The sequence below is a fragment of the Rhineura floridana genome, chromosome 4 (genome assembly GCF_030035675.1).
Source record: "Rhineura floridana isolate rRhiFlo1 chromosome 4, rRhiFlo1.hap2, whole genome shotgun sequence".
Classification (NCBI taxonomy): domain Eukaryota; kingdom Metazoa; phylum Chordata; class Lepidosauria; order Squamata; family Rhineuridae; genus Rhineura; species Rhineura floridana.
The window spans coordinates 112477889-112502996 of NC_084483.1; the positions used below are offsets into that span (position 1 = coordinate 112477889).

Here is a 25108-nt window from a genome sequence, read left to right on the forward strand (position 1 = left end):
TCCCAAGGCTTCTTCTAGGAAACTCAATCCCACTTCTCACACCAGTGTTGCACGCCTCCCCCAATCTCCGAGCGGTGAGATTTCGGGGGGGTCCCTGCACCCATCCAGGGTTTGGTTTCCTGTGGGAAGAAGGTCAGCGGAGACTGCGGTGTCTTTATGAAATATGGTTTATTTATTTACACACATTCTAACCTGAGCTTAGGATGGAGGGGTTCAAGGCATCAGCAGTCCAATATCCAGCTTTTCCATCTGGGTGCAGGGGCATCCTATAGCCATGATGCAGAGGGGTAGCCTCTCTGCGTGCCTGCAGCCCCAGCTATTCTCTAGAACACACACTACCAACTCCAAACACACTTCTGCCCGCCCAGGAGTGGGGGAAGAGACTCTCCTCCAATAGAGTTTAAAATGACAAAAGGATCTTCCTAGCCCCTTTCACCAGTTGCCGGGGCAATTAAACAGGCCCATTAACTACCTGGCCACTCTATTTGATTAACAAAGGAGATTCATCTGGCTAGCAGAGCCAGCCTCCCGGGCATAGGATTCCAAATCAGAGGCTGGAAAGGTGACCCACAGAAATCATCCATTCCAGCTCCCCCCCTGCTCATAACACTACTTTTACTCTCTCTTCATTTCAGCTACTTATTTGCTTCTCACTGCTCCTTCTTATCTCTGCCTCTCTCAGTTCCCTATTCTCATGGTCTCTAAACCTTTGCATTAACCCAAATCCCACTAATTTACATTCAAGTTTTTCCCCTTGGTGTGTTGAGGCCTCAACTGCATTTTGTGCGGTTCCTTAGTGCCTGCTTTCACTCCTTATAAGGCCACATCTCTGCTTAACTTTACATGTGCTTGGATAGCTGGTGTCATTTGTAACAACCAATCATCTTCTATATGTCTGCACTGGAGCAAAACTATTTCTGTGTAAGATGTGACAAATGTACAGATCTGATAATTGGGGGTGGGGTAGAATGGGGAATCCTGGCATGGCTGATTGTCAGGAACACTGATCAGAAGCACTCCACAATGCAGGTTCCACTTGTAGCTGTAAAATAAATGTCTCCCTACAATGATAAACCTACTCTGCTAAAAGATTGCTTTTTGGCCACCAGATGGTGCTCATATTGATTTGTGTAAATAAGGTAAAAAGAAAATTATGGGGGGAAACACAAAAACAAAATATATACAGACCAATCCTATCTCTGACTTAATCCTACAGGGCAGAGATGGTATTCTTCCTAAATCCCCATGTGCAGGCAGAGCCCCGAAAATATGCCAGGTCTGGGAACCCAACAGGTGTAACACCACCATTATATGGTGGTAGTATGGAAGGGAAATGTATCTGGTCCACTTATGACCTTATTTCACATTCCTAAACTTGCTTGTGGATCAGAACACAACTATCAGTCAAATTGCGTGCTGCTCCAGATTTTTGATACAGTTGCTGTCCCCCAAAATGGCTCAAAATAACATTTTCTGTAGAAAATGGATGGTTTAGGGAGGAATGCATCAAAAATTTGTATTTTATGGAAAGAGTACATGGAAAGTGCAGACAATTTACATCCAGATTTTTTGTGCATTATTTTGAAAAGTCCACGGAAAAAGGAAGGGAACAGATATATGACTGAGCACCAGTGAAATTCACATGGAATGAATTTAGGCTGGCCTGTCCAGCCTTACATGGTGGTCCTTGCTTGTAGAGCTAGGGACAAAAAGAACAGGAACATAGATTCCCCAGCCAGAGTGTTACTCTCACCTAGGGCTCATCCCCATCCCCCTGTTAGACCTGCAAAAAAGATGGTATAAGTTTAGGCAATCCTATTGAAGTCAGTGGATAGCATCAGGTGACTGTTTTCACAGCTACAATGATGAATAGGATTTTTAAAATAATTTGCAACCAATTATTGTACATACACCCCCACACCCCCACACCCAAACAGGTGTATACAATAGGGGTGTACAGCAACCACAAGATTTGCTTTGTTTCTATAGTGCTTGGAAGTAGTTGAAAGCCCCCCCCAGAGTGGTTTAATTCTTCCACATTTCAGGCAGATCCATCCAGGTGTTTTCATGCAGGGATCCTAGGTTAAAAAAAATATATCCTGCCAGAGTTCAGACTGGTAGGTCCAGGGTCTGTTGGGCTAAGTGATTTTAACTTTGTTAGAAGAAACGGGAAAAGTCACTGTTTTTTCTTGTTGCCTCCCCGAAAGTACCCTCCACAATGAAAAAACAGAGAGAGCTATGATTTTGAATTATCTATTAGGGGAAAGAACAATTGGGAAAGAAGCAAGGCACCCCAGTTGTGTCACAATTCTTTATTTACTTCAACATTCTTCCCCCAAAAAACTGAAATTGAAGTTGTCTCAGAAAAAAATTTGCTGTGATGGAAAACTAGACCTGTCCATCAAACTGAAAGACTCCAACACATCTCCAGCCCTTTCCTTCTCAAGCTCTATGTGTGACCCCTGTCAGCTTGTTTATGTTTCTCAAGGGGAAGGAAAAGGTTTTTTAAACAGCTGAACCCACAGAACCACTTGGAAGCTTACGGGATTCCTAATCCATTTAAAGACACCTTGTTAAAGGTGCAATCCAACTTGGAAATGTGAGAACTTCCCTCAATCACTCTGATTTGCCTCATAATTCAGGGTACACACATAGCCAATGCACACCCCTAGTATATAATACTCAATCAGAGAACTCAAATCTCATAGAATCATAGAACAGTAGAGTTGGAAGGGGCCTATAAGGCCATCGAGTCCAATGCAGGAATCCAACTTAAAACATACTCAATAGTTGGCTGTACAACTGCCTCTTAAATGCCTCTAGTGCTGAAGAGCCCACCACCACACTATGTAAATTGTTCCATTGTTGTACTACTCTAACAGTAAGGACGTTTTTTCTGATGTTCAGCTGAAATCTGGCTTCCTATAACTTGAGCCTATTATTCAGTGTCCTGCACTCTGGGATGATCAAGAAGAGATCCCGACCCTTCTTTGTGTGACAACCTTTCAAATACTTGAAGAGTGTGATCATATCTCCCCAAAGTCTTCTCTTCTGAAGGCTAAACATACTCAATTCTTTCAGTTTCTCCTCATAGGGTTTTGTTTCCAGTCCCCTGATCATCCTTATTGAACCTGTTCCAGTTTGTCTGCATCCTTCTTAAAGTCAGTGTCCAGAACTGGATGCAGTATTTAAGATGTGGCCTAACCAGTGCCAAATAGAGAGGAACTAGTAGTTCATGCAATTTGGAAACTATACTTCTGTTAATGCAGCATAAAATAGGTTTTGCCTTTTTTGCAGCCACAATGCACTGTTTGCTCATATTCAGCTTGTGATCAACAATTCCAAGATCCTTCTTGCATGTAGTATTGCTCAGCCAAATATTTCCCATCTTACAACTGTGCATTTGTCAAGATGTGCTATATTATACAGCCACGAGAGCGGTTGTATACTATAGTCAGCACGGATTTTTCGCATTCCGCAATGTTAAATTGAAAATACCCCATGCCATTCTGATCCTTCCCATAAACTCATTTCAAAACAAAACCTTGCAAAACGTATAGTCCTGAACTCAGAAACGCTTGCTTAACAACCCTCTACATTTTCATGGTGATACACAAAACAGTCAGAGAGAATTGAGAGTTCAAAGTATAAAAAGGGGGGGGGGAACAGACCCCTTTGGGACTTTTTTCTGTCAGCGTTCTCATAATCTGTTGAAATTAATTAGAAATCAGCAATGTTCACAGAGTACCTATAATCCTATTACTGACCTTGTCCCATACTCTGACCTTCATCTTCTGCAGTTTAAAAGTAAAAAAAAATGATTGGCTGATTTTTAATTAATTTAAGAAATTTTACATTGAACTCAATAATAATGTTGGGCATGCTCAGTAAGAACCAACTGTCAGTGTTCTAAAAGCCAGACTCACAGCTGCTGGGCTTGGCTAATCAGGGGGCCACACCCACACCAGACCTTTATTTAACTTTAGATAGTCATGGCTTTCCCCATAGAATCCTGGGAAGTGCAGTTTGTGAAGGGTACTGAGAGGAGACTCCTATTCCACTGACACAGCTCCAGTGGCCAGAGCGGTTTAACATTCCACTGCTCCGACTGAAGCTCTGTGAGGGGAACAGGGGCAGGGCGACTACTAGCAATTTTCAGCACCCTTCACTAATTACACTTCCCAAGATTCTTTGGGAGAAGCCATGTTTGTCTAAAGTGAAATAAAGGTCTGGTGTGGATGTGGCCAGGGACAGTTTTGGTTTAAATTTGGGTGGGAGACTACATGTGCCTGCTGTAGAATAAAAAGGTGGGGGAAACCCTGAAAAAGAATGATACTGTTCACCATGTTTTCCTTTTGGAAAGGAAAGGGGCTTCCCCTCTGCCCAGTGCCCACCCACCCAATCTCCTTCCCTCCCCTTCCCTTCCTGCCTCCCTCCCTTCCAGCCCTCCTCCCCCCATCCCTCTCCCAGGTCAGTTTTACCTATCCTAAGCATGATTGCACAGGAGTAAATCCCACTGAAGTCAAAAAGCATGCAAATGATCAAACCTGCCATCCCCTCCTCCTCCTTCCTATCCCCTTCCTCTTGCCCTTTCCCTCCCCCTTCCTTCATCCCTCCCTTCCCCTCCCCATCCCCTCCTTCCCCTCTCCCATCCCCTTCCAATCCCCTCCTTTCCCCTCCTCCTCGTCCCCCTCCCTCAGAGGCACATGTTACCAAACTCTTCCAAGCTACACATGAAGTGGATTGGACTGAGAAAGACCAATCCAAATTGTGTTTGCATTTTGACAAATTTGTAGGGCAGTACAATATCTCAGAGAGGAGGTCAGGTCTCCTGCTCCCCTGGTGCATTCACTATAGCTGCCCTGCCCAATTTGCTTGCTTTTTAAAGTTTGATAGAAACATCTGTTGGCTATAGGTATGTTCTTAAACCACAAGGTTTTTTGCCTATTAGTGAATAGACATACTTTACTCTGTCCTCAAGTCCATAGGTGGTAGAGTTCATGTGGTAATTTACAGCACTATCATAAACAGAGTTACTCAGAAGTAAGACTGACTTGAGTGCAATGGAAAGTCCTTTTTTTTAAAAAAGATTTAGTGTTGGTTTTGTAGTGATGGGGACACTGGTGAAAGTGCATTTTGCACGAAGAGCCGAGGCTCATGAAAAAGTAGAAATCGTGTAAATTGCTAACACTTGCTTTCTCAGAATCCTTACCGGAACCTTCGCTCAGGACTCCAGACACAAATACCCATCAGGAATCTCAACTCTACCATTGCAGCTGGGGTTGCAGTAACAAGCAATGACACCCCACATAGGTAAGTCAGAGAGGGTGAGTTATGCCTCAAAACAGGATTTCCAAACATCTTTCATCCCTCAACATACACAATCTATGCAGAGAAAAAGAAACACCCATAGCTACAGAGTGTCTCCCCACCCAGGATTGCTGAGAGCTGGCAGTGGGCCTGGGGCAAGATGCATGATCAGGCCCCTCTCCCTAAATCTTCCTACAAACCAAATGCTACTGCTTTCATTAAACAAGTTTTTAAGTGACTTAGGCGAGAAAGATTGAAAATAAATGAAAAACATTTATCAGAACAGGATAATTAATATGTTTATTAAAAAGTAACACTACTAAAAATAACACTTGAAAAATGCATATTTTTTGTGTTGCAGTTTTTTTAATATCATCAACATTATTTTGAGACATGTACTTTGTATCAGTTCAGGTTAATTTTTATGCTGTTTCCAACAGTGTAAACAGTTTTACATCTTTTTACTTAGTACAGGACCTACAAAGGAGGTCCAGAAAATTCATGGTAGTCCAAAATTTCCTGCAAGTACTGTGCACTGATATTAACAATGTTTGAAGAAGATGTGTTTCATATTAAGTTTTACTCACAAAAAATGAAAGAAAATGTTAAAATATGCAAATTTCTTCAGGTGTGTTAAGTGTACAGGCAAATTCATTCCGATAAAGTATTCAGTAATGAGATATGAGACCAATCTATCCTGAGCAGTGCTAGTGAATCTCTGTTCTTCTAGTTCAGCAGAATCCTCATTAGCTTTTTCTTCTAAAAATAATGTTTGAGCACCCACCAGGTGGCTTTCATTATCTTCCTCATCACCTCATCATGATGATTTTGAAATAAAGTCTCCCAGGCTCCTGCCAGGAGCAAGGCCAGGATATAAATCAAATAATAAATAAATAAATAAATAAATAATAAAAAGCCCAAGTTAAATAAATGTACTTGACCTTTTTTTTACTTTTTCATTTTTTTTCACTTTTCTTTTTTCTTCTGTACACCATATTAATTTCACTTTAAAACAATGCCAGAACACATGTAAACATGCTCCAATGTATTCTAGTCACAAAACAAATAATAAGAGATGACATTCACTCCCACATATAAGCTTTCTTATTATCTGCCACTGTGGTGTACCATTCCTTTGAGAGAACTGTAGGAAATGCATGTTCAGAAAATGTGAACTGGGGCCTAGTAGTTCTGTGAAATGTGAACTGGGGCCAAGTAGTTCTGTAAACTGTAAACTGGGGCCTACTACCGGAGCCTAGTAATTCTGTAAACTGAAGTGGGCCCTACTACTGGGTCCTAATAGTTCTGTGAACCATGAACTGGGGCCTACTAATGGGGCCTAGTAGTTCTGGAAACTAAACTGGGCTCAACTACTGGGGCCTAGCTGTTCTGCAAACTGAACTGGGGCCTACTACTGGGACCTTGTATTTCTGGTCTCAAGGTGTATGTTGCACTTTGCCATGTCTGAATCATATTATAAATGTTGGTGGTTAGAGAAGACTTTGATATGCTGATATCTAGCAACAGACATTATAGCCACTCTCTGATTTGCTGAGATACTGAAATTTATTTTGTAAAGTATTGGTTCCCCCCCCCATGTTTCAGGCCTCCAGAACCTTGGTCCCTCCAGAGGTCTAGGCTCTGGGGATTTTGCCCCCTGCCCCCTCTCTCCTCTGCCCTGTCCCCATGCACTACATTATGATGAAGTCATGTATTAAGTAGCTCAACAAAATACTTCACAGATTAGCATTGGCTGTATTTGCACATAACGCTAAACCAGGATTTGTTTTAACCATGCTTTGTTGTCCAAGCTAGGATCAGGGGCACAGAAGAAAAGAAAGAAACTGTGGTTTGTTTCACCAATCCTGGTTTGTTCTCCCACTCCTCTCAGAGTACCTGTCTAGTGTTACAAATGCCTTTGCTGTCTTCCTATGCTGGCATTTATTTGAAAAATTGATATACTGCCAACATTAAGAAAAAATATTGTGGCAGTGAATAGCATAAAATCAACAATACAATTACAGCCATAAAACAAATAAAATACATCACAAATCAGTTGATCAGATTAATACATCAACATAGCTAGATCACCCCGCAAGTAATGTGCTTGGGATAGCCTCACCATATCACCAGCCTGCTTACTATGCACAAATAGAGCATGGAACTCCCCTTGGAGATTTTTGGCTGCTCTCAACATGCTCCAAGTCAAACAACCTCCCCCACCTCCCATCATAGAACATACAATGTCATCTCGAGCCCAGAAATTCTTAGCCCTTTCCTACCAGCACATAATTAAATTAAGAAATTCAATTTAGGCAAATTCTGGGAGGGTAAGGCTATTAATGGCTACTAGACACAATGGTTAGGTTCAGACTCCACTATTGGAGGCAGAATGTCCCTGAATGGCAGTTGGTGGGAATCACAAGTGGGGAGAGTGCTGTTGCCCTCTGTTCCTGCTTTCAGTTTTCCCACAGGCATCTGGATGGGCCCTATGAGAACAGAATTCTGGACTAGGTGGGCCACTGGCCTGATCCCATAGGGCTCTTTTTTATGTTCTTATGTTCACCCTGCTGGAATGAAATATTTTTTCATGGCAGGACTTCTGCCTGCATCCCCATTAGATTTCCTTTAAAGTTATTTGTTGACTGAAATTATAAATGTGCAGAGCTGAACAAACATATTCATACTTTCCTTGTTGACACTCAAAACACTTGGCCCTAAGGGGAATTTTCCTTACACCTTTCAGTTACTGATCAGTACCTCCAAGCTTCCAGCAAAGCATTGTAAAGGGGGGGTGGCTAAATTATTCCCTATAGACCACCTGACAAGCAAAGATGGGTCATTGCCCAGTTTACATCCCCCCCATGCTATTTCATCACCATACATTGAACTCCTTTGCAGCAAGCCCATGCATGCTATGCCCTTGGAGATGTTTGGGGCAGTTGCGCTGGAACTGCAAGGCATCACTTAAATAACTCTCCAGGATCATTATTTAGTCAGTTAGGTTCCAGAGTAAAAGAGCCCAGCAACAATGATAGAAAAAACCCTAAAGCATTAAATGGGGGGGGGAGCTTTGATTTCTCTTTCAGGATTACATGTTTTTTATCCTTTGTGAACATTCATTCTAGCCAGAGAACAGTTAAGTTGTGCTTTAAATGTACAGTGCTGGATAGATGTTAGTAAATTAGATTGAAGTCTCTCTAAATTTGCCTCTCCTTACAAATCAGCAGTGAAGCTAGGAAGGTTGGTTTGAGAAGGAGGGCTTGTCAGGGAAGAGTTGGATGTGATGTTCCTGCTTATATTGTAAATATGGTAAGTGCTGGTTATACAGCAGACATATGGTAAGTGGAGTGAAAGAGGAGGGGGAGTACATGAGCAGTAGAATGCTGGATGATTGGCTGAGCGTTTGAATGGCTGGGAGTATAAATGGAAGAATGACAGTTGAATCAGGGGGTGGATGGTGGAGGTTTGGTGGTAAATTGAAGTGGTGGCTGTGAGGTGGTGTTTGGAGGTTGTTGTTGTTGTTGAGAGTGAGTCGGAGTTCTGAGGCAATTAGTAAGAAGTCAAGTACATAACAGAATACAGATGAAACCATACGCTTATGAAACATTTCTTAAGTAATCTTGTTATTTCTAATTTTTAATAAATATTTCTTGGTTAAACAAAACCCTGATTCCTTCAGCTGGGAAACACAAACCAGGGGGCATAGCAAGTAACCAAGGCAGAACAGTTGTATCAAATGGTGGCAGCGGCGGAGGAAAACATATTGTATCCAGTACCACAGAGAAACCCAGGGCTGTAAGCTTCAGTGCAAGAGGCTGCAGGGGGGGTTGGGAATTACCTATACCCATAGACACAAGGTATCGAGATAGCCTGGCAGAGACTAAGGCACAGTCTAAAGGTTATAAGAGATACAGAGTGTTGGGTAGTAGGGCCTAGCAGAAGGATCTTCTGAGATCTGTGCTAGTGCGGTGAAAGGTAAAAATATACCTGACGATCCTGTCTGCAGGTAGCCACAAGTGAGAGCTTCACAGGTGGTGCTGGGGAAGGACATCACATGTGGTGGCTGTAGCGGTGGGATAAGAATGACAGAGTCTCTAAAAATGGTGTGGCAAAAAGAAATAACAAACAAAGATTACTTGCGAGAGTGACTGGCAAAGAGTGTGTGGTAAAGTGTAAGTGAACTCCTAAAACAAGGCTGAATATATAAAGATGAAAAGAGAGGACCTGGTGGAGAAGTGCATAACATGCAATTTACCTCACGAGGGTAAAGGGGTAGATGAATTGCGAGTGGCATTAATAATGCATACATCAATCCAACACAAACAACCTGACAGAGAAGAGACCCCAGAAGGGTACTCAAGCAGTCCCGCTTATATAGGGTATTTAAGAGAGAAGTTAAGATGGGAACGTGAGTTGGGAACTGAAAAATTGAGAATGGATGCTGAAAGAGGGAGGATGGAGGCTGATGAGAAAGAAAAACAGCGGGAGTTGGAAATAGAGAGGATGAGAATGGAGTTTGAGGAGAGGGAGAAGCAAAGAGTATTGGATGCTGAAATACAGGTGGAAAAATTAAAATTTGAAAGAGAGAAGTTTCATTCTGATGAAACAAGGAAAGACAAAAATGAAACAAAAATAAAGGTTACACCAAAAGATTTTGTGGTGTTTGAACCTGGACAAGACCCACAGATTTACCTCAACACCTTCGAAAAGGCAGCTCAGATGTGGGGGCTACCGGAAGATAAATATATGCAATATTTATCAAATTTGATCAAAGGGGAATTGGCAGAGGTATACCAATATTTCCCCTCAGACAGACCTGTCACATATGCTGAGTTTAAAGAGGCAGCGTACAAAAGATTCAGACTGGGACCTGACTATTTCAGAAAGTTATTTCGAAACTGCCAGATCCAGGCAGGGAGGTCTTTTGTTGAACTGGGAGCAAAATTGGTGGACATATTTGGAAAGTGGATGGGAAGTGCCAAAGCTCAATCAGTGGAGGAGGTGAAAAGCCTCATGATACTGGATCAATTATACCATCAGTTACCACCAGAAATAAGGCTCCTTGTCAAAGACCGTTCCCCTAAATCTGTTCAAGAGGCAGCAGAGTTGGCAGATCACTTTGCCTCAAATAGAACTGGCTGGGTGGGGAAAACATCAAGAGAGTTTAAACCCAGACCATATAATGGTGGCAGAAAGGATGTAGTACCACAGCGAGTGAGCCCTCCAATAAAATCTGAAGGGCACAGGACACCCCAGAGTGGATCTGTGTACCCCAAAATGGAGGAGAAATTATGTTATAAATGTGGTAGACCGGGACACCTACGTTTTCAATGTGAGGTCGCCAACCTCATTGGTAATCCTGCTCAGGGAAGGGCAGTGAAAACAGAACCAATGGAGTTAGAAACAAAGAAAGTTCAGTTCTGCCAGATAAACTGGACAAATGTACAAGACTTTGATTAGAGTCTGAGGGAAGAAGTGAGTGTGCAAGGGGCAATTTATTGGGCATTGCTGGACACTGGTGCCACTCAGACGTTACTGAGGCCAGATTTGATAAAATCTGAGGAAATATTACCTCAGGAAACGGTGACAATCCAAGGGGTGAGGGGTGAACCAGAAAGCATACCCATGGCCCTGATAAAATTAAAGTGGGGAGGAAAGGAGGAGATCTGTAAAGTGGGTATTAATGCCCAACAATAAGAACCAGTGATAATGGGAAGAGATGTTATGGGGGCACAAGGAAAAATATATGTTGTGACTCGAAACCAAAGGAGCAAAGGAGCAGAAGCCATTTTAGCCAGCTCTGAACAAAACAGGGTAGAATCTGTGGTTGAGACTGAGGTCACCATAGCAACCCCTAGTAGGCCTGCTGAGAGAGACACACTGTTTTGAATGGTCTCTACTGCAGAGGCACAGCAGTTCAAAGAAGAGCAGGATAAGGATGAAAGTTTGAAGCAAATGAAGGATCAAGCCCTTACACAAAGGATTCCCTTTACTGACAATCTGAGGGATCAAATTGTGTGTGAGAATGGGATATTGTACAGACTGTGGATGCCTGCTAAGAGAGAGAATGAATGTGAACCAGTCAAACAGAAGGTGGTGCATGTGAATATGCTCAAACCATATCACACCAGGGATATTAAAGTTTTACAGGTCACCTAGTTCCCTGAGGGTAGTGGTCCTGAACTTCCAGATTTGGTACAAGAAAGCAAAGCAAAAGGAGGGGTAGATCAATTGAAATGGTTGGAGGAGCTGGAGGAAGAAGTCAAGAAAGGGATTCTAAGAGTTTTAATAAATTATGGGGATCTCTTCAGCAACAAACCTGGCTGAACCAGTATAGCCAGACATTCAACTGATACTGGAAATCATGCCCCAATCAGATCTGTTCCGTACCGTATGAATGGGAAAGTTTTGAATGAAATTAGAAAGGAGGTTGAAGACATGTTGGAACTAGGGGTGTTCAGGGAATCCATCAGTCCTTGGGCCTCAAGTATTGTCCTGGTTCCGAAAAAAGATGGAACCACGAGGTTTTGTATTGATTATCGATTAATCAATAAAATTACTGTCCCAGATGCGTATCCTATGCCTAGGGTGGACACAATGTTAGAGCTATTGGGAGCAACAACTGTTATCTCTACCATAGATCTGTTGGCGCGTGCATGTTGGTACAGTCCAGAGAAGCGACTCTGGAGCTGTGCAGAACCAGAAATAATCCAGGCCAAGCAAAGTTCTTTGTAAGAGTCTTTTACTGACAATAAGTTTCAAATGCAGTCCTCTCTCCATACAACTTTCCCCCACACTAGAGCTTCTGCGAGAGCTGCTCTTATCAGAGCCGTTGCCCTTGCCAACCATCTGCTGGCCTTGAGGAACCTGGCAACCCCTCTTGCTCTGTTTAACCCGTTTATTGCAGGTTTCATTCTCCTCCGAAAAAACCTCTGTCTGTGAGTCTCATAGATATCACTACTGGCCAACAGCCCCCACCTGGGACTCACAGATCACAAAACTACATTTCTCTTATTTTCAATTATACATTACAATTTCAATACACATATATATATACACATCATTTTGTTTCTCATTACAGTCTCTATTTCCATTTCAGTTTTGTTTCTTTATTCATACAAGTTATACAGCATTTTTGTTGACTTTTATTTGATAACACTCATTTATATTTCATTCTTCTATACAGTATTTCCACATTAGATCCATAGTTTCTTTGTCTATTGGCCCTTCTTTTTCCCACTCTAAAGGATATTCATCTGTCTCATCCTTGTTTTGTGTTTCATGAAATGTGAATCTATGTGGTGGTTTTCCTTTCGTTGATCTTTCAGAACGTCTGACATTGTCAATTTCCATTGCATCATCACTCTCATCTTTTACTGTTCCTGTACCTGATTCTGCACTTGTTCCTGCACTTGTACCTGGTATTTCAGTATCTTGCTTTACTATGTCCTCACTTCTCAGTCTTTTGATATTATGTTTGCCACCCTTAATTAAATCAGTTAACGCAGCTCTTAAGGGTATTTGAGGACCAAAAGGAACAGCTATTGCATCTTGTTTGCTTTCACCATCAAGCACTACTGTTTGACTACTTTTCCACGGTTGGTCTACTACCTTTATGCTTCTGCTAAGTACTACCTGTTGCTTTGCAGATACCCAGATTCTATCATACGAATTCTGAAAACCCAAAACACGACCTGCCTGAGCTCTTGGGGCCAATTTTCCATGTCTTTTCTGCTTAGAAACATGCACCCAGCATTTTGCTCCAAAACGCTCTATGTGTGTTAGCCTGGGTTTTCTCCCTGTCAGCTTTTCATAGGGAGACATTCCAATCATTCTGTGTACAAGGCGGTTTTGTATGTAAGCTGTATATAAAATACATTCACCCCAATAGGTATTATTCATTTCTGCATCTGCCAGCATGGCTCTCATTGAATCCTGCAGAGACCTGTTCCTCCTCTCTGCAGTTCCATTGGATGATGGTGAGAAAGGAGCAGTGAGACTTTGGATTATTCCCTTCTTTTCTAGATATTGTTTCAATGAATTACTTGTAAATTCGCCTCCTTGATCTGATTTTATGTTTTTAATAACAACCCCATATTGTGTCTCTGTTCTCTGTATAAACGGCCGTAATTTATCCTCTGCTTCACTTTTCTTTTTCAACAAATACACATGTGTAAATCTGGAAAAATCATCTACAATCACTAAGTAGAATCTTGCCCCTCCTTTCGAACACTGGAGAGGTCCTGCCAAATCCACATGAATAAGTTGATAAGGTTCAGTAGTAGTGCTTTCTACGCTCCTACTAATTGGGGCCACTGTCATTTTTGCTTTATAGCATGCATCACATTCATCCACATGCTCACAATGTGTTAGTTTTAAATCTTTACAATGCTTTGGGGTGTTCTTAATTTTCTCAAAATTTGCGTGCCCTAATCTTCTGTGCCACTCATGTATGCAATTTTCGTGTATGTTTTTATTTACTCCTATCCAGGCACATGTTGGTTCATCATGTTCACTCTGTACCATAAACATTGAGTCATGCAACTTCCCCTTCATACATATTTCATCACCTTTCTGCACAATGCATCTATTTCCTTCAAAATATACTTTACAACCTATTTGAGTCAGTTTTCTTATTGAAAGAATGTTACATTTTAAATCAGGAACCAAAAGTACATTTGTTAATATTGTTCTAGGATTACTCAACCTGATCGTCCCCTTCGCAATCGCGTCCCGTGACGATCCGTCAGCTAGATAAATCTTCTCTTGAACAGGCTTTGAAGTGTAAAACAAACGTGCATCAGTGATTAGGCAGTTTGACGCCCCGCTATCTAGAAGCCATTTAGAGTTAAGTGTTTTATTGTCCTCCTCAGTAATAAAGTTTACACCGGATTTCTGCCATCCATAGTCCCTGTTTCTTCTGTTCTTACTCAAACAATGTCTCTGTATATGTCCCTGGGACCCACAAAAATAACATGTTTTATTTTCTTGCCTGTTTCTTGGATAATTCTGTTGAGCAGCTTCAGCCTCTTTAGACTCAGTCCTTTTACTCTTCTGTCTTCTGTTCCATTCCTGTTGCAGCTTTTGCTCTACAAAGTCCAGAGTTAAAGTTCCGTCTGGCAACGTCTCCATACTAGTAACCAACGTGTCCCATTTTTGATCAAATGAAGATAACAGTATATAAACCATCTGAATGTCACTGTGATTCACTCCTCTATCTTGAAGATCTCCAAATAATCTACGAAATTCAGCAAGATGCTCACTCATAGTCACTTCATCTGTAAAATGCATCTGATAAAGTTTCTGTGCTAAACACAGCCGGCTCCCTGCTGTTTGTTGCACATGGGCAGCCTTTAGCTTTTCCCACATTGCATGTGCTGTCGGCTCATTCTTTATGTGTAGCAGTTGAGAATCAGACAGCCCTAGAGTAATAAATGCTTTCGTTTTCTCGTCTTTCTTCATCCACGCTGCTGATGGAGCGGCCGGAGGGGGGTTTTCTATCACGTCATACAAATCTTCTTTGACCAGAACTGCTTTCATTCTCCACTTCCAACTGGAGTAATTAACTGCCTTCAATCTCTCCATCGGCATCCCAGATGACAGGTTTATAGCCATGTTGTCCACTCTTTACTTGCCTCTCTCTTGCTGCTTCTTTCCTCTGCAACAACGGATCCAAACAGCACCAGAACCTCTTACTTCGGACTGTATTCTGGGCCCATAACCCCTGTTGGTGCGTGCGTGTTGGTACAGTCCAGAGAAGCGACTCTGGAGCTGTGCAGAACCAGAAATAATCCAGGCCAAGCAAAGTTCTTTGTAAGAGTCTTTTACTGACAATAAGTTTCAAACGCAGTCCTCTCTCCATACAACTTTCCCCGACACTAGAGCTTCTGCGAGAGCTGCTCTTATCAGAGCTGTTGCCCTTGCCAACTATCTGCTGGCCTTGAGGAACCTGGCAACCCCTCTTGCTCTGTTTAACCCGTTTATTGCAGGTTTCATTCTCCTCCGAAAAAACCTCTGTCTGTGAGTCTCATAGATATCACTACTGGCCAACAAGATCTGTGTAAAGGATTTTGGCAGAAGGAATTAGATGAGCAATCCAGAGCCAAAACTGCCTTCAGTACACCACATGGGTTATATGTGTTTGTGACTTTACCCATGGGACTAAGCAACTCACCAAGTTCTTTTCAGAGACTAATCAACACTGTGTTGCGAGGCATGTCAGACTTTGCTGTGGCCTATATAGATGACGTGGCTATTTTCAGCAAGTCAGTGCCTGAGCATGTCCAACACCTGACAACAGTGTTAGAGGCATTTAAGAAAGCAGGGCTAACTATAAAAGCCAAGAAATGCCAGTTTGGTTTGAATGAAGTGGTCTATTTAGGACATAAGGTGGAGAGTGGGAAGATAACCCCCTTATGGAGCAAAGTTGAGGCAATACAATCGTGGCCCATCCCCTTAACTAAAAAGCAAGTTAGGGCATTTTTAGGTGTGGCTGGTTTCTACCGTAAATTTATAAAAGATTTTGGGGAAATAGCGACCTCCTTGCATGAGCTAACAAGGAAAAAGTGTGCTGAGCGTGTGGTGTGGATGGATGAATGTCAAAAGGCTTTTGACCTTCTAAAGCAAGCCTTGTGCCAAGGGCCTGTATTGATAGCACCAGATTTCGAGCAACCATTTCTCGTGGCCATGGATGTGTCAGACCTAGCCCTGGGAGTCATCTTCCTGCAAGAGAGGGGAGGCACCAGACATCCAGTGGAGTATCTTAGTCGCAAGCTGACATCGTGGCAGAAGAATTATTCATCAGTCCAAAAGGAATGCCTAGCGGTCATGTGGGGGCTGAGCAAGTTGCGCCCATACATTTGGGGACGAACATTCACAGTGACAACGGGTCATCGAGCATTGCTATGGTTAGAGACTATGAGAAATAATAACACCATGTTGCAGAGGTGGTCCTGGGCTTTACAAGAATACCAGGTGGACTTTTAAGTTCATAAAAGGCAAGGACAATGTATTGGCCGATGGACTTTCAAGGCAGGTGGCCGGGACTGCAGTGACGTGACCCAGATGTGGGTGTGAAAAGACATTTTCCCCTAAGAGACTTATTTTTTAATTAACGCGTCGTATGAATCCTAGAGCAGGAATAATATTTTGCTGTTATTTTAAGGGGGGGGGAAATGTGATGTTCCTGCTTATATTGTAAATATGGTAAGTGCTGGTTATATAGAAGACATATGGTAAGTGGAGTGAAAGAGGAGGGGGAGTACATGAGCAGTAGAATGCTGGATGATTGGCTGAGCGTTTGAATGGCTGGGAGTATAAATGGAGGAATGACAGTTGAATCAGGGGGTGGATGGTGGAGGTTTGGTGGTGAATTGAAGTGGTGGCTGTGAGGTGGTGTTTGGAGGTTGTTGAGAGTGAGTCGGAGTTCTGAGGCAATTAGTAAGAAGTCAAGTACATAACAGAATACAGATGAAACCATACGCTTATGAAACATTTCTTAAGTAATCTTGTTATTTCTAATTTTTAATAAATATTTCTTGGTTAAACAAAACCCTGATTCCTTCAGCTGGGAAACACAAACCAGGGGGCATAGCAAGTAACCAAGGCTGAACAGTTGTATCAAATGGTGGCAGCGGCGGAAGAAAAGATATTGTATCCAGTACCACAGAGAAACCCAGGGCTGTAAGCTTCAGTGCAAGAGGCTGCAGGGGTGGGTGGGAATTACCTATACCCATAGACATAAGGTATCAAGATAGCCTGGCAGAGACTAAGGCACAGTCTAAAGGTTATAAGAGATACAGAGTGTTGGGTAGTAAGGCCTAGCAGAGGGATCTTCTGAGATCTGTGCTAGTGGGGTGAAAGGTAAAAATAAACCTGACGATCCTGTCTGCACGTAGCCACAAGTGAGAGCTTCACAGGTGGTGCTGGGGAAGGACATCACATGGGATGGCGAAAGCAGCCTGTTGCCAAGCGGATTAAAGATGGAGGACTACTTTTGGAAATTCACCAGTGAGAGATACTTAGCCTGGAGACTGGTTTTGTTTTCTAGTTGTTCTTGCCTTGCCCCTCTTCAGCTTAGTGATCAGCTGTATGTGTGTGTGTGTGTGTGGAGATGATGATGATGATGATGATAATAATAATAATAATAATAATAATAATAATAATAATAATAATAGCATTTATATCCCACCTTATATCCCAGCCCTTTTTCCTAGAGTCATCATACCACTGAGTTGGAAGCATCTTTGGGGGCTCATCTAGTCCAACCCTCTGCTCAATAGGCAAAGACTGGGTGATCATGCCTCCAATGAAAAAAACCCCCACTACCTACAAGGAAGTCAAAAGGCTCTTCCCATTAGGCAGTTTCTTCTTATATTTAACCAAAATCCATGAGACAATGGCCAGTGATGGAGCACATGTGCAATTCAACAAAGCACAACAGGGAATGGGCATTGCCCTCATGCCTGCATTTTTGCCAAAACAGTGGCACCCTCTCCTACATGTATCTTGTGCCAGTGTATCTCCTTAGTTCGTAAATAATAAAAAGTAAAACAATCATGTATATTCCCTGACAAAAAAACAACAACCCCAAAACAAAGCTGTAATGCAAAAAGTCAAGGTTTTAATACTTTTTTATATGCCCTAAAATACAACTTTACAATTGTTTCATAAAAAATATCATAGCCAATAGCTATGTCTGCTTTCCATATCACATAAACCAATAGATCTATGTAGTATATAAAACATATAAGATTTTCAGACCAATGGTTGACACTCCCTAAGGTACATTGACATATCCACTTTGCACTAGCTCCTAACAAGATCCATGTGCTACTGTAAGCCTCAAAATGCAGCAAAAGCCTTTATAAATATTAGATTGGACTGTAAATGGAAGAAAAAGAGCCAGACAACATTCATTTGGTTCTTTTCAGTTTCTGATTCTTTAATCCAAGAAACCAGGTAAGTTTTTTCTGAGCCTTTTTCCTTAAACTTTCTCCTGGAAATGTCCTCACAATACATACAGCTTTGTGCATTCTTCACTTCAGTAACTGTGAGATGCATAGGTAAAAAAACAGAGGAAACTTCCTCATAGCAAACAAATGTTCTTGGTTGTCACACACAATTAATAGCACTACTTGAGTTTTTCAATTAAAAAAAAAATCTCTAGGGAATATTTTTTTAAGTGCTCTGTCCTGACCTAAATTTACTCCCATTTAAGTCAATAGAAGTTTTATATCAAATATGAGATAACAAGACAACTCTAGACCTTCTGTTTTGTTTTTACACCTTTCAATGACACATGGGCATTTTGAAATAGTAATAGGATCATCCAAATATTATGGCAAAGTGTTGTAAAGAAACAGTATCTCTAGTCCACTACATTTTAAAAGTGTACCTATGTCATGCCAAGCCTTAACCTGGTCACCAGCTCCACAGAGGGTAAACTGGATGTCCCCTTGTTTGAAGCCTTGGGGGATCAGGCAGAGCCCTCATTGCCAGACCTGGACCTCCTGAGAGTCCAGAAGGATCTTCCCAGGGCTGCCCTAGAGGTGCCATTGGAGTGAGTTCAAGCTGAAGTGCCATTGGATGAGCCCCTGGTAGTTCAAGGGAGAAGTTGAGCCACCACCACCTCCAGACTTCAACAGCATGGGCACCTAAAGATTCGAGCTGCAGATCTATGGTGAAATGCATACTTGAGAGCCCAAAATTACTATGTGACTCAGGAATAAAAAAAACTTCTTATGAGTAAGAGCACTCCTTGAGCGGAAGGGCTCTTGGAACACCCTCACATACCAGCAGTTGGGCTTAGACATAAACTGGAAGGCCAGGCTATATCAGCCCTTAGAGATTCTTAGTTGTTGAAACAACACAATTCTCTAGTTCCTTGATTAGATTGGGTCACCTCTGTTGCTGACCCCCTGAACTTTTACCTTCTCATGCTGCCCCGTATCATGTTTTGGAGTCAAATGGATTACTTGTGCTTGAATTTGGTTTGTCTTTGACTTTGCATGCATGACAGACCCTACCATTATTTAGCAATCTTGTGTGTGGAGCCTTTGCATCCTCTACAGGTTTAGAGTCTACCAGCAAGCTGCACTTGCTGGAGCAGGGCCATCTAAAGTAGCCAAACATGCTAGGGATGAAGGAAATCTTTGTTTCCAAAGTAGCACAATTGTATAAGAATTTCCATTCAATTCCTCATGTGCTCCCTTGCTGTTAGAAAGATTTGCAGAAACAGAGAGATAGAACTGATGTTTCTAGAGCCTGGTTGAATCTGATGCATTCAGCTATTTTAGAAGGAAGGTAAAGGAATAGGCCATATTCAGAGTGTAACTGTCCTTGTGCTTTAAAGACCTTGTACATATTATTATATACTGTCATTTGTATAATGGGCTGAGGGAACAAGTTTAGGGAGATACCTGGAAAGGTCCATCTATGAAACTGTAATCCAGGACTGGCAAACCTGTGCCCCTTCAGATGTTGCTGGACTCCATCTCCTATTGTCCCCCTGACCAATGGCCATGTTAGCTGGAATTGATGGGAATTGAGAATCCAACATTTGAAGGGCTACAGGTTTTCTCAACCCTTCTGTACTCAGTCTGCTCTGATGCCAAGATTGTACAGATTGCCTGTTTTCTATCTACAGAGACATTCAGAATTTTTATTATTATTATTTATTACATTTGTATGCCGCCCCATAGCTGAAGCTCTCTGGGTGGTTTGCAACAATTAAAAACATTTAAACAAATACACAAATATACAAATTTAAAAACACTTAAAAAACCAATTTAAAAACACATGCTAAAATGCCTGGGAGAAGACAAAAGTCTTGACCGGGCACTGAAAAGATAACAGTGTTGGTGCCAGGCACACCTCCTCAGGGAGATCATTCCATAATTTTAGACTTGTTCATGCTTTTATTTTGTTCAGGTGTGTGTAAATTTGTTAGCATGTGTTTAAATAGAGTAATTTTTTAAAGATGAATACTATGATTGCCAAGGAGTTTCAGAATTTTATGTTACATAAAATACCCCAGGCTATGGTCTGAAGGAACATGAGGCCAACACCCTGCAGGGTCAGGTGTGGTCAGTGCCTGGATGGGAGACTGCCTGGGAACCATATGTAAGCCGCCTTGGGTTTCCATGAAGAAAAGAAAGGAGGGGCATAAATGTAATAAATAAAGTTTTATTCATTTGTCTCTCTGATAACTTTATTATTATTATTGTTGTTGTTGTTGTTGTTATTATTATTATTATTATTATTTGATTAACTTTATATATGTTAATGGGTTACTTTTATATAAGATATGTAGTTCCCTTTGTTAAAGTCTTGTTTTGTGATGGTCTGATTACTAGTTACAAATAAATGCATCTGAATCTACGGATGTTGGTGGTATCCACCTGGTACATATGTAAGGGCTATGTGTAGCAGCATAAATCTGGAACATGGAATTGTATTTCAAGGAGGATCAGGTATTGGTATACCCCACTTGCTCCTGGCATGCCAAGGGATCCTTTTTGGGCATATAACTGGTTAATTTCTGTGAAAAATAGTTATGTTCAAGGATTGAGCCAAGCTTTTCAAAGCAGTTTTGAAACAGTTGGGTTGTTTCTTTTCCAGAGATAAACTCACTACTCTCCCAGGCATCTCACAATGATTACACGGGATCAGGAGAGATAGCTGGTCAGCTATCTATCTTGGCTGTCTGCCAAGTGCTATTCCAGCCTTGTGAAAGTGAAAACATCATAATGAGCACCAAGAAATGACTTAATTAACAGGTGTAGTCCATTAGCTCTAATAGTATCAAAAGTCCAGCAAAAATGTCCCATATTGGGGCTCAGCACAGACCAGCTTTCAGGAAGGTGCTGCATGTTGAAAAACTCCAGAGGTCTGTTTGCTATCATCCTGAGGGTCCCCAATAGCAGAAGGAATGTGAGGCTGATCTATTTCTGTTTCCTGTATGCTTTTCTTAATTGCTAATAAATGTGTAACCTTCATTTGTGCATCTGCAGATCTGCAATGAACTTTAGCCGTTGGCATAATAAATTGTCTCTTGCGAAACACTATGGGGCCAGGATTCAAGGGCCATGTGCTTTTGGAGCGGGAGCCAAAACACCACAATCAAACTACATACATGCATAGCCTAGGTTCAATAACAGGCAAGAGCAACAGTCAGCTCTTAAAGGAGGTGGGAAGTAGGAATGGGATTTAAATCTGATCACAGCTATGAACATGCACCCTTTGATTTCTGAACTGGGCTAGGACCTGCATGCACAATTTGTGCACACAGTTCCTCATCCAGCTGGGTACACATATGCAGAAGCCTCATTCTAAGCATGTAATGCTCTGAACTGGATCTGGCTGGCTGACATTTCGCTCCATTGAGGTGAAGAACATAGAGCTTGGTGCAAGATCTAGATTGGATGGGATGGTGCTCGCTTGGAGCAGTATAGAGCTAGTCTGTGAAGGCTAATGGAAAGAAAATCTTCAGAATCTTCCTACTTCTGCCTGAGGGCACATTGTCTAGTCATGTTCTCTGATAGCCCTCCAATCTCCCATTTCAACTGCTGTGAATGCAGATGTTGCAAACCCAGTTAAGTGGGGAAAGACTGGAGCTCCTCTATTATTTGTGGTGACATTCTGGACATTTCAATGATCCAGAATTAAAAGGGTTGTCCTGTTTTCTCTTGTCATGCTCCAGCTTAGAAAAATAAACCAGTAGAGTCACAATGAAGTTTGTTGTTGTTATGTGCCTTCAAGTTGATTACGACTTATGGCGACCCTATGAATCAGCGACCTCCAAGAGCATCTGTCGTAAACCACCCTGTTCAGATCTTGTAAATTCAGGTCTGTGGCTTCCTTTATGGAATCAGTCCATCTCTTCCTCTTTTTCTACTCCCTTCTGTTTTTCCCAGCATTAGTGTGTTTTCTAGTGAATCATGTCTTCTCATTATGTGTCCAAAGTATGATAACCTCAGTTTCATCAATGAAACAATGAAGTACCAGTTTCTAATCACTGTCCATATTACTTCATATTAGCTAGTGTGGCATTGTGGTTAGAATTTTAGACTAGGGAAATGAGAGTTCCAATCTCTTCTCAGCTGTGAAGCTGACGGTGATCTGAGACCAGTAGCTCTCTCTCAGTCTAATCTACCTTATCGTGATGATATAATGGGGAGAGAGAAACTGTGTACACCTGCTTGAGCTCTTTGAAGGAAAATGGGGATATAATAAATCATTGCTTGTATAATGGGCTGCCATAATTGGTCTGCTTTTCATATATGTTTAGGCAATGCCGAATTTGTGCTGACTTTTTAATAATATTTTGAAGTAGAGGTTTTAAATGGTTTTAATTGACATTTTATTGCTTATTTATTTATAAAAGAATTTCTATACTGCCATATCATAAAGTATCAGGGCAGTGTATGACAATATAACATAAAACACAAGTAAAAACAATACAGATAATAATTAAAATGACTGGCTAGCTAATTAAAAAAAGATTAAACTGCTGCAAAGGCTTGCCTGTATAAAAAAGGTCTTCCAGAGACACCTGCAATTTGATGTGGAACTGGTTATGTTGTGAAGTGTATTTTGTAAGATGCTTTGGAAAGAGTTCCTTTTTTTCCCTTTTATTTTTTGAAACCTGGGTCACAAATCTGTCTAATATATCAATGCATGTTACTGAAAGTGGAACATAGATGTCCTTTTTTAAGTTGCTGACAAATCTACCTTTTCCCACTTTTACAAATAGATACTTAACTTGAATAAGATCAAGAAACATTATAAGCTAGGTAGAGAAAAAAACATTTTGAAATAATACTGGCGGGGAGGATCAGAAAAAATATTTAAGGAAAAATCTATGAAATAATGTAAATTGAGCATCACCAGGGAAAACCTCATAAAGTACAGATACTGATGAAGTGTGAGATTTTTTAAAACTAGAAAATGGACAAACTTTATAGTATCTAAATTTTAAAACAAAGGTTAAGAAAATAGACTATAATGTAGTTCTTGCTTTTTTTAAATTTAGATTTTCCAGAGGGATGGGCCCTGTGCCCTATATAGGCTTTGCTTTTGGAAGAACTTTTTTTTAAAGTAATAGCTGCATTATAACCAGTCTACTTTCTGCTCTTCTTTTTAAAAAGCCTTTATAAGAAAGTCTGGCCCTTGTTATTTAATGCTTCCCTGTACACACTTGAGGAGGGAGCATCATCATAATAGGGTGCTCTTCAGTTGACTTATGTACATTCATTAGAGCAAGTGGAGAGTCCCTGTGCTTTATAGCTGTATGCCTACTCCAATCCCATAAGAACCTGCAGGACAGGTTAAGAATCTTGGTTCTGATTGATCTCATACCAAAGTAAATCAAAGGGAGGTAGCTTTCATGTAACAAACACCTCTGAAGATTTGTAAAGGGCAGAGTGTAGTGAAGAGCTTGAAAAGCATAGCTGAACCACCTGCGTGCTCCAAACCAGACAGAGGATGCTTTGAATGATGCTCTTATTGCCACAATTAGAGGAAAGAGAGAAGATAACCTTTGGCCATCTGAACATTGGCTTCTCAGTGTTTTCAGTTCACTGCTTACTCTTCATGTCCTAACAAGCTGACAGAACCATTGATTTCTGTCTCCTCAGTCCTTGGCATTAACAAGCCCCCAGAGAAAATGAAATCCTTGCTTTCTTAGCTAACCTTTGAACCTCTTTCCTCCTTTGCCTTTCTTCCCAAGCCTTGCTTGCTTTGTATCCTCTGTTAACAAAGTAAAGTCAGCCTCTAAATCATGTGTATTTTATATTCTAGAAAGCTTCATTATGTAAAAACACTGTTGGTTTTTTGGCCAGAGAGTAAAAGAATCACAAAGATAAGAATGTATCCTTTATTACCCTTGAGCCCTGTTGCCTTCCAGCAATTGTCCTTGTTACAATAAATGGATTGCTTGATAACTGAACAGCCTTATTTACCCAATTGACTTGGGTACCCATACCATTTTGACAATCCAATTCGGACAAAAGAGAGTAAGATTCCCCCCATGTCAATGTTGTCTGGAGTGAGTAGCCAGTAAAGAAATGGCACTGATTTGCGATGCTTCAGTGATTAAACTAACCAAAATTTCCATAATGGGAAAGGCAGCTGTACCCTTTTTGTTTATGGTATCTGGTAATTTAGCAACCTTTCAGATGCTGCTGGTGTCAACCCTGGAATCACAACAATAATCCATTTTACTCTTTGTTTAGGAAATTATGGAGAGAGTGGCATGGAAGCTTTCAAAGAGCTGGCTGCTCAAGAAGGTCTTTGTATTGCTCATTCGGACAAGATCTACAGCAATGCAGGAGAAAAGAGCTTTGAAAAGCTGTTAAAGAAGCTCCGTGAGAGGTTGCCGAAGGCCAGAGTTGTGGTTTGTTTCTGTGAAGGGATGACCGTCAGGGGAATACTCATGGCTATGAAACGTCTGGGAGTGCTTGGGGAGCTCCTCTTGATTGGGAGGTAGGTCATTTCAGTCATGTTTTACTGTTGTATCAGGAGGAGGAGGAAACTTCTGCCTGGGGTCAAGTCACTGTGGTTGCTTATTCTACACATAGGTTTAAGGGGTATGGACACTGGTTAAAACCAAAAACAAATCACTGTCATAAATGTTTTCCACCACAAGTAAATGGTTCTCATTGTTTATTACTTTATTGTTATTTAGGAAACGTATACTCTGCCTTTCCCTTATAATAGAACCCAAAAGTTTTAAAATGACAAATATTCCATAGAATATAGTAGAACGTGGGAGACACCCTTGTGGCGTCCTCCA

General features: G+C 41.3%; 1 protein-coding gene across 3 annotated transcripts in view; it reads left to right on the forward strand.

The window, feature by feature from the left end:
• GRM1 (glutamate metabotropic receptor 1) overlaps positions 1–25108 on the forward strand; it is a 312878-nt gene that overhangs the window by 83875 nt on the left and 203895 nt on the right. For all 3 annotated transcript variants that reach the window (XM_061624053.1, XM_061624056.1, XM_061624055.1), the window contains exon 2: positions 24549–24798. In XM_061624053.1, coding sequence (XP_061480037.1) covers positions 24549–24798 — 250 coding nt within the window. The remainder of the gene's footprint in view (positions 1–24548; positions 24799–25108) is intronic.